Below are 13,904 nucleotides of genomic sequence, written 5' to 3' on the forward strand. Positions count from 1 at the left end.
GGGCATTAAATTATTTGGGCTTTAAAAACAAGTAGTTGAATAGGTTACATGTTAAATGGTTTCTTAAAAAGAAGTTCAGTGTGAATTTTGGCAGCCACACCGGTGGCCCAAAGATAACAACCTGTTCAGAGTGGGTGATAAGCAAATTAGAAAACATACAGCCTGAATCCAAGGTCACAAATGAGCTGCATACTTGTCCTGATTATTCTTTGGGTACATGGGGCACATAGCTTTCTCTGCTCGGTCACAAAGGTATACATTTCTTTGACTGGCGAAGTGCCACTCCCATGCCAAGCACACTTTCTTTAGCAGAGGGTGAGGTGCCTGTTGAGCAGAGGCATCATTTCTTCTGGCCAGTAGGTTCTTTCAGCCAGACTGCTGAAAACATACTCAAGCAGGTAACAAATGAGCAGACTCAAGAGATTTCTTCACACTTGCAGGAACTGTGATTCCTAGAGAGAGAGACACACACAAACAGACCATGGTGTATGGAGAATTCTGGCTAGAGTGTCAACATGTTATCTACTTGTCACCTGCTGGGAGCTAAATAAACTGGTTGTTCACTAATAACCTTGACCAGTACTCGCTGGGCGATGGTGACTAGCTCATGCTGTGACTACAGGGGTTGTGGCTGTGAGCGGGACAGTGGAACCACAGTCATAATCCAGATCCACGATGGTGTGAATGTTTGTGTTCAGACTGCTCATGGATGTTGCTGTCTGCCGATCTCGAATACTCTGGATGTAGCTCTAAAGAAACAAGGAGAAAAATCAATTATTATAAAAAGGTATAGGACAGAAGAAGGCCATTCCACCCATCATGTCCCTGCTGGTTCTTTGAAGGAGCTAGCCAATTAATCCCGTTCCCTTGATCTTTCTTTGCAATTTTTACACCTCAGGTATTTATCAAATTCTGTATTTAAAACAAGGATTGAATCTGCTTTCATACAATGCATTCCAGATCCATGCAAAATTTGTTTCTCCCTCATACGGGCTCTGGTTCTTCCTAATGTGGAGATTGGGGCAGTGACCACTTTGCAGAAGAAATCTGAAGAATTTCCACTGGTGCCTCTGAGGCTTTCATGTCTGACACACACTCCCATCAGAAAGCAAAACTTGCAGCCAACATTCTGAACCACACCCCCACACCCAATTCCCCTATACACTCCATAAAGACCATAAGACAGAGGAGCAGAAGTAGGCTATTCAGCCCATCGAGTCTGTTCTGCCATTCAATGAGATCATGGCTGATCTGACCATCCTCAACTCCACTTTCCTCCTTTTTCCCATAACCCTTGATTCACTTACCGATTAAAAATCTATCTCAGTCTTGACAGCCCTCTGCACTAAAGAATTCTACAGATTCACTATCCTCTGAGAGAAGAAATTCCTACTCATCTCTTCTTAAATGTGCAACCACTTATTCTGAGATTATGCCCTCTGGTCTCAGACTCTTCCCCCAAGGGGAAACAATCTTTGCACATCTAGCCTTAGTCTGCTAAGAATCTTGAATGTTTTAATAAGGTTACCTCTCATTCTTCTAAATTCCAATGAGGACAGACCCAACCTACTCAACCTTTCCTCATTAGACAGTCCCTCCCTACCTGGTATCAGCCTAGTGAACCTTCTCTGCTCTGCCTCCAATGTCAGTGTGTCTTTTCTTGGATAAGTGGCCCAAATCTGTTCACAGTGTTCTAGGTGTGGTCTGACTAATGCCTTGTATTGTTTTAGCAAAACTTCCTGCTTTTATACCCCATTTCCTTTTAAGTAAAGGACAACATTCTATTTGCATTCCCTGTGACCCACTGAACTTGAAGACTAGCTTTTTGTGATTCATGGTTGAGGACTCCCAACTTCCTCTGCTCCATAGATTTCTGCAGTCTTTCTCCAGTTAAATAATTTTCCTGCTCCTCCAAGCTGGCTGCCCAATTAGGTAGGAATATCAATAGAGAGTCAGTTGGGAACAGAATGGCAGAACCTTTATTCCACTGGCACTTCACTGGGAATAAACGAAGCAGAAAATCCCAGCCTCATTGCCTTGGCTTGCACCTGAAGAATGGCACATGGATAGTTGGCATTCATGGACTCACACCTTACAAGGATTCACTTTCAGGAGGACAGAGGAACAACATTAGCTGGATGTGGAGCAGACATCCTGGCGTTATATTGCATCACTGTCAGATTCCTTTTCTGTAATTTGCTCACACGAAAACAAACATCTACCTTTAATCGTAGGACTGGTGATTTTTGGATTCACTATCTGACTTAAAAAGGGGGCTTGTAGCAAAGTTGGCTAAATGGAGAGTGTATGGTTCGTAATACTACCAACAGCATGGGATTGATTCCTGTTCTAGTCTAGGTAGATTTGGAATCTGCCTCCTCAGCCTGCCCCTGAGAGTGGAAGGCAATGGCAAACCAGCACTGACAGAAACTGCCATGAAATCAACTTAGGATGAAGCATCAGTAGTTAGTGAGCCCAGGATAGCTTCAGGCAGAGCATGCATGGAGTGGAATGGAATATGACTCAATTCCTGTGTTAAAATTAGTTCTATTTATTTGGATGGAGAATTTGAGGTAAATCACATACATGCCTTTGAGTGGAAGATAAGGCTATTAGGGAAGAAGGTTATGCTGATGCGTTCAATGAGGAAGAGTGTGAAGAAGATCATGTGGACCATAAATCGATCTTTAGGGCTGAATAGCCTGTTTTTGGTGCCAGGCATCCTGTGTAGTTCTACATAACCACGTAGCTTAACATGGAGGAGAAGAATAAAAATGCTAAGATTAGAGGTTTTCTGCTCACTCTTATCATTCCAATATCCCAAGGACTAGAGTTTGACTTCTGATACGTTACCGGTGAAAGGATGTCTCCCGTGTACCGTTTGACTGGGTATGGCTTCCTGCGATATGTGCCCTCTGCCTGAGATGCCCTCTGTCGTTTCTTTGCTTCTTGCTGTCGTATTCTCATCAACTGCACTCGTTTTTGTCGTTTACTGATAATGACTACAGGAAGAAGAAAGCATTAGTGGCAATAGAATTTGTTTTAATAGCTCTAATTCACTCTCCTTTTCTTGACCCACCTTCCACAAGATGTCTCTATCTTTACTCAACAATAGGACAACTGAGCCAAGTCATACTTCTGTCATTCTCATTTTCTTCTCCCAGTGGAGTCAATAGTCAACAAGCATGGCCAAAAGAAGGTTGGACCCACCAATGTTCTTTGGCAAGAAACTGCTTGTCAAGCAAACAGTAGAACAAATGAACCCAGAGCAAAACCAGTCAGCTCTGTCTACTTGGCCCCAAAGGGACTTCCCAGCTAGATTACTCGTGATCAGCATCAATGCAACACAACTGAAAAGGACAACTTAATGAGTCCTTTGAATACTGCAATAGGTCTACACTGAAGCACTGATTGAACAATGTGAGAATCGTATCTTTCAAATGCCTCAGTTGCTAAAACCATCATCCAGTATATTCCATACCACAAAAACTAGCAATGTACCATGTTTGATCCGTGGTCTAGCTTGAATTAAGTGGGGGAGTGCTAGCCGAACTAGATTTGGAATCAGTGCTAGAATTGGTCTCAGACCATCCCACCCTGATCACAGGAAGGGACATGTGGTGGTGGGGAGTGATAAGTGAGATAATCATTAAGGTTTCTGCCCCTGATCACTGCCCAGTGACCTCTGCCCTATGCATGCACGCACTGGATGACAGCAAGTTCAGGCCCTGTTGGACAAGTCATCCATTGACACTCATTGCTGGGGTTTATTCGTGAAGGTTGTCAAGCTGATGAAGGACCAGAGAGTTCCCAGTATCCCTCCAACAGTATCCTCATGGCAGTCTATTTGATTAGAGGGTACAGAAGTAGAAACACCTTTATTACCAGTTTTGAGCTGGCCTTACCTTCAGTGTGTGAATAGCCTTCAGCTGTAAGCTTCCATTGGACCAGAATCCCCAATATGCTCAGCACTGGCCAGATGGCAAGAATCACCCAACTGTACCAACAAATGGGCAGTGAAGGAGCAATCTTCAGCCTCTCATAGATATACCGTGCCAACATAAACAGCTCGATGAAATAGTCCACAGTCAGTGTAATGATGGCGCCACCAAAAACTGCAGTGGAGATAATGGTGAAGAGCTTTTGCCACTGTAAAGTTAAGACGGCAAACAGCATCCCAACGCCAATAAGAAGCCCCACTGGAACCCAAATGGTGTGCGGGTGGTAGAACTGCTCCATCACAATGAGGGTGACAGTTGCTACCAACAGGCCAAGGACTAGGCCAATCATGAAGAGGCCAACACTACGGACAAGCATGGTGACCAGTCCACACAGGATCCCGATGCCTAGACCAATACCAGCGCTGGCCTCCACGCTCAGCTGAATGTCCAGAACCCGCTCCTTATAACACAGCAGGAAAATGATGATGGAGCCAAACATCAGTCCACAGAGGAACATGACGGCCTTGAAACAGCGATAGCCTGCAACAAAGTTTGAAAAAGTAACATTAATAACTTTTACCACACAAAAACAATAACAGTCAGGCAACCTGATATTAAATTATGGCTTCACACCACCGTTTGTAACAAACAGACAACAGGAATCCTTATTCCTAAACAACATTGTGAAGTAGGGAAATTGCTGCTAAGACCAACTCTTTAAGCTCCACACAATGATGGAGATTTTGTTCATTATTTTATCACTACCCTGAGGCACATTAAATTATACAGTCATACAGCATGGAAACAGACCCTTCAGTCCAACCAGTCAACGCCGACCTGTTTCCCAAATGAAATTAGTCCCACCTGCCTGCATTTGGCCCATAATCCTCCAAACCTTTCCGATTCACATACTTATCCAAATGTCTTTTAAATGTTGTAACTGTACCCACATCCACCACTTCCTCTGGCAGTTCATTCCACACACGAATCACTCTGTGTAAAAAAAAATTGTCCCTATGTCCTTTTTAAAACTTTCTCCTTTAACGTTAAAAATATGCCCCCTAGTTTTGAACTCCCCCACCCTAGGGTAAAGATCCTTGCTATTAAACTTATTTATGCCCCTCATGATTTTATAAACCTCTATAAGATCACACCTCACCTACGCTCCAGTGAAAATAGTCCCAGGCTATCCAGCCTATTTTTATGACTCAAACCTTCCATTCCTGACAACATCCTAGTTAAATCTTTTCTGAACCCTCTCCAGTTTAACAATATCCTCCCTAAAGCAGGACAACCAGAACTGGACACAGTACTCCAGAAGAAGCCTCACCAATGTCATGTACAACCTCAACATGACATCCCAACTCCTGTACTCAAAGGTAACGCCTTCTTCACCATCCTGTCTATCTGTGACGCAAATTTCAATGAATTATGTACCCGAACCCCTAAATCCCTCTGCTCTGCAACACCACCCAGGGCAGTACCATTCATTGTATAAGTCCTGTTCTTGTTTGCCTTACCAAAATGCAATACCTCATTTATCCAAATTAAACTCCATCTGCCACTCTTCAGCCCATTGACCCAATTGATCAAGCTCTCACTGTAATCTTAGATAGCCTTCTTCACTGTCCACTATACTGCCAATCTTGCTGTCATTCACAGACTTACTAACATGCCTCCTAAATTTTCATCCAAATCATTTATATAAATGACAAACAAAAGTTGGTAAGCTGGTCTCTTAAAGCTGTCACTTTGTCCAACAGCAGTTCTGAGGACAGCCACCGAACTGAACCATTCACTCTTGTTTCTTTCCCCATAAACGATGACTGACCTGCTGAAGACTTCCAATAGCTTTTTTGTTTTCTTTCAGATTGACCAAGTGTGGTTAAGTTTGGGGCAACCACTCATCTCTGGCCTGCAAAGCTACAGAATTTGTCAGTATTCTGGGATCTGTCAGAAATGTAACAAGGTTCCTTTGACAGTTAAGAATCTTTCGAGATTTAAGACAAATTAATCTGTAACAACTTGCACTTACATAAGGCCTCAAACACACAGACTAACCGGATGCACTTTACACCTAAGTGTATGAAAATCAGACAGGAAAACGGAATTGGGAGAGGTGATCAGAAACTTGTCACAGTTATGAGAATTTCCTGCCTTTCCCCCATGATCCTTGATTCTCTTACTGATTAAAAATCTGTCCTTGAATATACTGAATGATCCAGCCTTGAAAGCCTTCTGTGGTAAAGAATTCCTCAGACTCACTACCCTCAGAAAACATTCTTCCCCATCTCTGTCTTAAATGTGCAACCCTTATTCTGAGATGATGCCCTCTGATCCTAGACTCTCCCACAAGGAGAAACAACCTCTCCACATCCATCCTGTCAAGTCCCCTAATATGACTGGGAACATTCAAGGGGCCAGAATTAAATGACCGTAGATATCTCAAAGGGTTGTAGGAGATGACAGTGATAAGAAGGGTTGAGACAATGGTAGGATTTGAAAACAAGGATGAGAATATTCAAATCAAAATGTTGCTTGACTGGGAGACAATGTAGGTCAGCAAGCACAAGGGCGATAAGGGAAAAGGACTTGCTGTGAGTTAAGAGTTCTGGATGACCTCAGAGTTACAGAGGATAGAATGTGGAAGACCAGCCAGGATAACATTAGAACAGTCATGTCGAGAGGTAACACCGTCCTGGATGAAGGTTTCAGCAGCAGATGAGCTGAGTTGGGTGAAGTTGGCCAATGTTACAGAGGTGGAAGTGGGTGGTCTTAGTGATGGCACAAATAGGAGATTGGAAGTTCATCCTCATATCAAATATGACACTGAGATTACAAACAGAATGGTTTAATCTCAGACTATTGCCTGGGAGATGGGCAGAGTTAGTAGCTAGGGAATAGAGTCTGAAGTAGGAGATTAAAAACAATGGCTTCAGTCTTCTCAATATTTAATCGGAGGAAATTTGTCCTCATCCAATCCGGGATGTCAGATAAGCAGTCTAATAATTCAGTACCAGTGGAGGGCTCGAGAGAGAGAGAGCGCGCGCTGGTGGTGAGGTGGAGCTGGGTGTAAGCCAGCATCCTAGTGTAACCTAACACAGTGCCTTTGGATGTTGTCACTGAGGGGCAGGGTGTAGATGAGAAATAGGACGGCCACCAGGAGAGATTGATGGGGGAACACCAGAGAGGGAACGGGAGCAGGATCAGGAGTGGGAGAGGAGTCATTGTGGGTGATTCTTTGGCTAAGACGAGAGAGATAAGAATGGAACCAGGAGAAAGCAGTCCCCACCATCAGCTGGACAACAGTGAAGAGGTGTTGGAGGAGGATATTATGGTCACCACGACAAAGGCTTCAGGTAGATCGAGGAGGGAAAGTTTACCTTTGTCCCAGTCACACACGATATGCACTGACAAAGGATAGATCAGGGTACTTTCTCGATAGTATGAAGTTAAATACGGTGGATGTCCAAAGAGACCCCACATGGACTACTGAAAGCAGATCAGGGCACCATACCTCAGGAAAGATACTGTTTTGGAGGGAGTACAACATAGGTTTACAAGAATGATATCTGGACTTCAAGGGTTAAGTTATAAGGAGAGATAATGCACAGTAGGGCTATTTTCTCTAGAACTTAGAAGGTTAAGGGGGTGAGCTGATTGACGTCTTCAAAATATTAACAGGAAAAGACAAGTAGACAAAGATAAACTATTTCCACTGTTTGGGGATTCTAGAACTAGGGGGCATAGTCTGAGAATTAGGGTCAGACCATTCAGGAGAGATGTTAGGAAGCATTTCTATACACAGAGGGTGGTAGAGGTTTGGAACTCTCTTCCACAAACAGCAGTGGATGCTGGATCAGTTGTGAATGTTTAAATCTGAGATAGGTAAATGTTTGTTAAACAAAGGTATTAAGGGATATGGGCCAGAATCAGGTATATGGAGTTAGGCCACAGATCAGCCATATTCTCATGGAATGGTGGAGCAGATTCAAGGGGCTGACTGGCCTAGTCCTGTTCCTGTGTCAATGGGGTCTGTTGCAGTAGCCGCTTCAGTACTGTGACAGGGACAGAGGTCTGGTTGGATGGGTTCAAACATGGAGTTCTGGGAAAGGTGGGAACAGATTTTGGATGCAGCAACACATTCAAAGACAAAAATAGAAGCCACTTTTTCAACACTTCACCTGACCTACTGTCTAACCTACTGAGATGTGTTTTAAGAAAATGAATAATATTTTATTGACCATGTATTTCCAAAGCAATCTTTAACTTCATAATCACAGCATTCACCTTTAAGAATAAGGTGCACTGTTACAAATTCGCTTTGGTAACAAAGCCTGTTGGCAGAGGGTACCACTGTGCACTTGCTGAAGGTAACTGAGCAGGTGGACCACAAGATAGCAGCACATAAAGAGGCAGTAGGGGAAATCACACGAGACAAGCAAAACCTATAATTCAGTAATTTGGCAATTATTTTATCTTTTCTTTAAAAATGGTCACACATTTCCATATTAATTGGTAGTGGGGCAGGATATTTGAAGCAGGATCATGATAAGGGGTCAAGAGCTATGGCGTGCTTGTTGACTGCAGGGCCAGAGTGTTTGTTTTTAGTAAAAGGCCTCACCAAAGAACTCGGGCAGCAACATTAAAAAGCCACACTTGGCTTTGATCTATGACTTGATTTACTTCAGCTTCACATCTGCATTGTTCAACCATGGTGATATCATAATGTAAGCCGCCAACCTTTCAGCTAGTTTCCTCAGTTAAAACCTGACAGTGTCTCACACTGACTGCATGCCATGAAATTCTCCAGTCACCACACTCGCTTGTGTATTTTTGCATCACTGGCACACCTAAAATAATCACTGACCTAACATCTCAGCAGTCTGGAATGTACAGTAAACAACTCGGTACAATAAGACTGAGACACATGGAGAAATCATGTAAAAAGCCAAGCGCAGGATGCAGCTGCCAGCTTTTTCTCCAAAAGGGAAAAAAGTAAATATGTCCAACATTTTTGTTTGTAGATAATGCTGGTACATCAGATTGCTCTGCAGCTGTGTATGTTGAAGTGGTTGAAAATTATCTGGGTTTAGGTTGCTCATTCTTTTTCTTTTCTCAATTGCATTTGTACTAACTGGCAGCAATAGCACCTGTTACTAATCCCAACAGATTCGATCCAGATCTGTACACATCAGACACTTAACAAACAGGGCTGTGCAGCATTAAACTTAATCAGGAATCTGAGAAGATTGTATGAACTCCCTCTATTTGGATGGGAAGGATCCAATTAAGTTGGCTTACTCCGGCTCATTCTCATGCTGCCTTCTCAGTTTCATTGAGTAATCAGAACGTTTAATCCATCACAGACTTGACCAGTTAATAAATTAGAGCATCAAAGTTCCTGCAAGAGGTTTAACTCGATGGCTATTTTGTAAAGCCATAATTTTCAAAATGGAGGCTATCAAATGATTTGTTATATAATTAATTTCTCGACTGAAAATTGCATAAAAATAGTGGAACAGAAAATGCCCTTTCAGATGTGCACGTGCTTATTGAGGAAGTCTGTAGTTGTCCTAATTTAGAGGAACAAAATAAGTAAACCTGATGGTAAACCCTCAAGCACTTGTAAATGTGAACAACCAAATTACCACAATTGAAGCCCATTTCTGTGTGAAGAGATCTACACTGATTCTGGCCTCTTGAGCATCCCTGGGCTATAGTGATGTTACCCTTCTCCACTATAGCACGGTAAGGGCACTGACAATAAAGAAACAAAAAAAAGAAATTGATGGAAAAAACTCAGGAGATCTGTTCGTACCTGTGGAGAGAAAGCAGAGTTAATGTTTCGGGTCCAGCGACGCTTCAGAATTAATAATAAATGTATTTACATAGTGTTTTTCATGACATTAGAACATCCAAAAGCTCTATACAGCCAAACAAAGTACATTTGAAATGTTGTCACTATTATAATGTCAGGAACCTGACAGCCAACATCTCATAAATAGCAATGTAAAAATGATCAGGTAATCTGGTTTTAGATGATGCCAGCACTAGTTTCAGTAGTCTTATGGTTTCCCATCAATGTCCAGAGATTTAGTATTTTTATAGTCAACTGCCAGTGACCAGAGTCTCACATTTTTATAACTGCTATCAGTGCCCAGTGTTTGGTGTTTCTCTATTGTTGCTGCCAGTGCCCAGCATTTAACATTTTGATACTGTTGCTGCATGTGTATCAGCAGTAAGCCCTGGGATTGCTGGTACTCAGTCACGAATACAACACGCAGATTGTGAATGTGTTATACCATCAATCAAATTCACACAAATGCACTCGCTGTAAGCAGTGAGAGTTTAGTGTCAGCCCAGGTTTTGTGCTCAAGATGAGAAGTATTATAAGGTGAAGCTGATTAACTCAACAAAGATTCAGAGTACAGGTAAGCAGAAAGCAAGGAACTGAATTAAATAAAAGAAGGAGAAAAAAAATCTGCAATACCTATTACATTCCTTTTTAGCTCCATGGTGCTTCAAACAAAATCAAAAGGCAAGTTATAATGACCAGATAAAACTTCAAACATTTTTTTTTGAAGTAGAAATGAGTGGAATATAATCAAACAAACCTTTCATTGTGATCACCAGTTATACTAAGAGCCTTTATAGAGCAAATGAGGTTGACATACTGAAACCAAGGGATGCCAATGATATGGAGAGATAGAACTGAGTGTAGAGTTCAGACAGCACTCTAAACAAAGAATTTAAGAAAATTTTCCAGCTTCCTGTCCTTCCTAAATGACACGTACCCTCCAATATTCAGGTCTGAATCCATGTGATCCTACAAATATGTCTCCGTTACGGCTACCAGATTGTACTTATTTGTTTATATTTGTGTTCTTAATTCATCAGTTTTGTTTTGAAAGTCACGTGCATTCAGATAGAGATTTTAGTTTTGTACTTTTATTATTTTTGTAACTTTTTATCTGTTAGACTTGTACACTCTATCCCTTCCTGTCACGGTGTGTTTATCATTTCCCATATTAATACTTTGCCTTATCTCTTCTCTTTCATTTACATCTTCCCAACATTGATCTCTCACCCTCACTATTTAAATCCTCTCTACTTCTCTAGTTTTGCAGCTCACAAAAGTGCCAGTCCCTGTATGGCTCTGGTGGAGAACCCTGCCACTTTCCCCAGTATTGGTTCTCGTGCCCAGGACCTGGAACCCTCTTCTCCCAAACCAGTCTCTGAACCATGCATTCATCTCTCCAATCTTATTTACCAATGACAATCTTCATGTTGCTTAGGTAATAATCTAGACATTACAATGGGTGCCCAGCTCCTTATACTGACTATATAGAACCTCCTTCTTTATCCGACATTCGCACTAGCTGCTATTCTATGTTGAACCTTATAAATCTTAGTTACTTACCAGATACTCACCAAATAGAATCTGTACAGTGCAGAAAGAGGCCATTTGGTCCATCAAGTCTGCACCAACCGTCCAAACAGCATCCCACCCAGACCCAGACTTGCACCCTATCCCTGTGACTCCGCATTTCCCATGGCCAATCCACCATAGCCTGCATATTTTTGGGCTGTGGGCGGAAACCGGAGCACCCGGAGGAAACCCATGCAGACACGGGGAGAACATGCAAACTCCACACAGACAGTCACCTGAGGGTGGGATCAAACCCAGATCCCTGGTGCTGTGGGACAGCAGTGCTAACTACTGAGCCACTGTGCCACCTAACTAGCTTCTTCTGTAGCAGAATAAGAATCAAGTCCTAGAGGCTGAAAAAAATTAGACAAAGCAAAAGCAATGGAGCACCTCTTTCCTTTCCCTTCCCTTCCGAACTCCCTTAATCAGTCAACTCTGGCAACAGCTGGAGGAAACAGCTCATTCTTAAAAACAAGCAACTTGGGCCAGTAAGGTTAGACAAAATCTCACAGAATTGGTATGTCAAATAATAACAATGGGCAAAATGAGTGCAATTAAAAATGACCTTGGGCTGGGGCAGTGAGAGAGGGAAGAGGAAAATTCATCAAAGCATGCTTTCAGATGTGTTCATGCATGGTTCCATTGAGGAAGACAGACTGTAAATTTTGTATTCCACCTCATCTAAATTATGTCAGTGTGCAGCCCATTGCAAAATATTCTGCTGACTGTATGCTGAAGGGGAGCTCCAGCCACATGAATGACAACTGAACTACATCTCTGAAAGGGAGTCTACCCCTCTTAAAGGGGAGCTCCACTCATCATGCATACATTGCTACAGACCGTGGAAGACTTGAAGAGAAGAAGCACAAGCACAGAAAATGGAGTGACAGGTAAGAGAGAGGGCTCCCAGATGCGGCACTGTAGGGATTTGTTAAGAAGGGAGGAAGGAGGAAAGATTCAATGTTTCCACAGAAATGGATTACTTCCCATCTCAAATCCCACCTCACCGTTATAGGACCACACGGCATGAAGTGCAAGCTGCAGATGGTGTGACCACGGCTCTCTTGTTCCTCATCCAATACCCACACCCTCCACCTTTTTAGCTTTCAGATACCCGAGAGTTGTTGCCTGGCCAGTGACTGCAGCCTCAGGAGGTAGAACAGACCCAGCAATATACTTTAGATAGCAATAGAAATATAAGAAATGAGCTATACCTGGACAAATCCACTTTCAAATGTGATATTACCCACAGTGCAGGACTGATGCACCCCCCGCCCCCAACCCAACACAATCCCCTCCCCCCACTTTTAGAGTCATAGAGTTGTACAGCACAGAAACAGACCCTTATGTCTAACTCGTCCATGCCGACCAGATATCCTAAATTAATCTAATCCCATTTGCCAGCACCTGGCCCATATCCCTCTAAACCTTTCCTATTCATATACCCATCCAGATGCCTTTTAATTGTTGTAATTGTACCAGCCTCCACCGCTTCCTCTGACAGCTCATTCCATATACACACCACCCTCTGCCTGAAAAAATTGCCCTTTTATATCTTTCCCCTCGCTCCTTAAACCTATGCCCTCTAGTTTTGGATTCCCTCACCCTGGGGAAAAGACCTTGTCTATTCACCCTATCCATGCCCCTCATGATTTTATAAACGTCTACAAGGTCACCCCTCAGCCTCCAACACTCCAGGGAAAATAGCCCCAGCCTCTCCCTGTAGCTCAAACCCTCCAACCCTGGCAACGTCCTTGTCAGTCTTTTCTGAACCCTTTCAAGTTTCACAACATACTTCCTATTGCAGAGAGACCAGAATTGCACACAGTATTCCAAAAGTGGCCGACCCAATGTCCTGTACAACTTCAACATGACATCCCAACTCCTATACTCAATGCACTGAGCAATAAAGGCAAGCATACCAAATGCCTTCTTCACTGCTCTGTCTACATGTGACTCCACTTTTACACACATTTGTCAATACTTCACTCACCAAAGAAGCAGTAGATGACCCCAAAAAGGCAACACATGGCACAGATAATAGATGGAATGAGTTGATATTTTCCTTCCACCTCCAGGTCACAGCGGTTCACAACAATGTCCTCCTGGCCTGTGTCCATGAGGTTAAAGTCCAACAGCGTAGAGGTCATAGCTGTCCGAAGTCGACAGGGGAAGGAGTAGGGAACGTTAGGTGGGTCTGGCCATCCAATCAAGGCACTGCGAGTTCTGGAAGAGAAAGACTCAAAATAAACAAAATGGGACCAAGAAAAAAAATACTACAGAAGCTGGAAATATGGAATAGGATTAATTGTTTTTATTAAACTATGGGCCATTCAATTTTGTCCATGGAGCCAAGTGAAATTTGTTCAGTGCTTTCATGAGATTGCATGTACGAAGCCTCTGAAGCTGATGGAGCATATGAAGTATATCTAACCACAGGGAGAATCTACAGGCCTAATTGAATTATGTCATGCTGATTACTGCATTTCACAAGTTTAACCTAATTTGGGTTTGGATGATTGGCTCCTTAT

General features: G+C 42.8%; 1 protein-coding gene across 2 annotated transcripts; it reads right to left on the bottom strand.

The window, feature by feature from the left end:
* Positions 1-6: 6 nt before the first annotated feature.
* Positions 7-13,613, bottom strand: LOC125487445 (transmembrane protein 198-like). Of its 2 annotated transcripts, none has more exons than XM_048619011.1 (4): positions 13,367-13,613; positions 3,906-4,481; positions 2,854-3,002; positions 7-749 (listed from the first exon to the last, which is right to left on the bottom strand). In XM_048619011.1, exons 1-4 carry the CDS (start codon positions 13,521-13,523, stop codon positions 606-608), a joined length of 1,026 nt encoding a protein of 341 aa, XP_048474968.1. In that variant the 5' UTR covers positions 13,524-13,613; the 3' UTR covers positions 7-605. The 2 variants fall into 2 exon arrangements, with proteins under 2 accessions (XP_048474968.1, XP_048474967.1); XM_048619010.1 differs by lacking the exon at positions 7-749 and adding an exon at positions 2,553-2,749.
* Positions 13,614-13,904: the final 291 nt, after the last annotated feature.

Source organism: Rhincodon typus, chromosome 41 (genome assembly GCF_021869965.1).
Source record: "Rhincodon typus isolate 14 chromosome 41, sRhiTyp1.1, whole genome shotgun sequence".
Lineage (NCBI taxonomy): Eukaryota > Metazoa > Chordata > Chondrichthyes > Orectolobiformes > Rhincodontidae > Rhincodon > Rhincodon typus.

Bases quoted from the DNA above. Each gene is read 5' to 3' on its own strand.
- LOC125487445 (XM_048619010.1), bottom strand. From the start codon at position 13,523: ATGACCTCTACGCTGTTGGACTTTAACCTCATGGACACAGGCCAGGAG. The intron at 4,482-13,366 runs GTGAGTGAAGTA...ACTTTGTTGCAG, and splicing joins GGTCATCTACTGCTTCTTTG to GCTATCGCTGTTTCAAGGCC. The intron at 2,750-2,853 runs GTAACGTATCAG...CTCCATGTTAAG, and splicing joins CGGGAGACATCCTTTCACCG to CTACGTGGTTATGTAGAACT.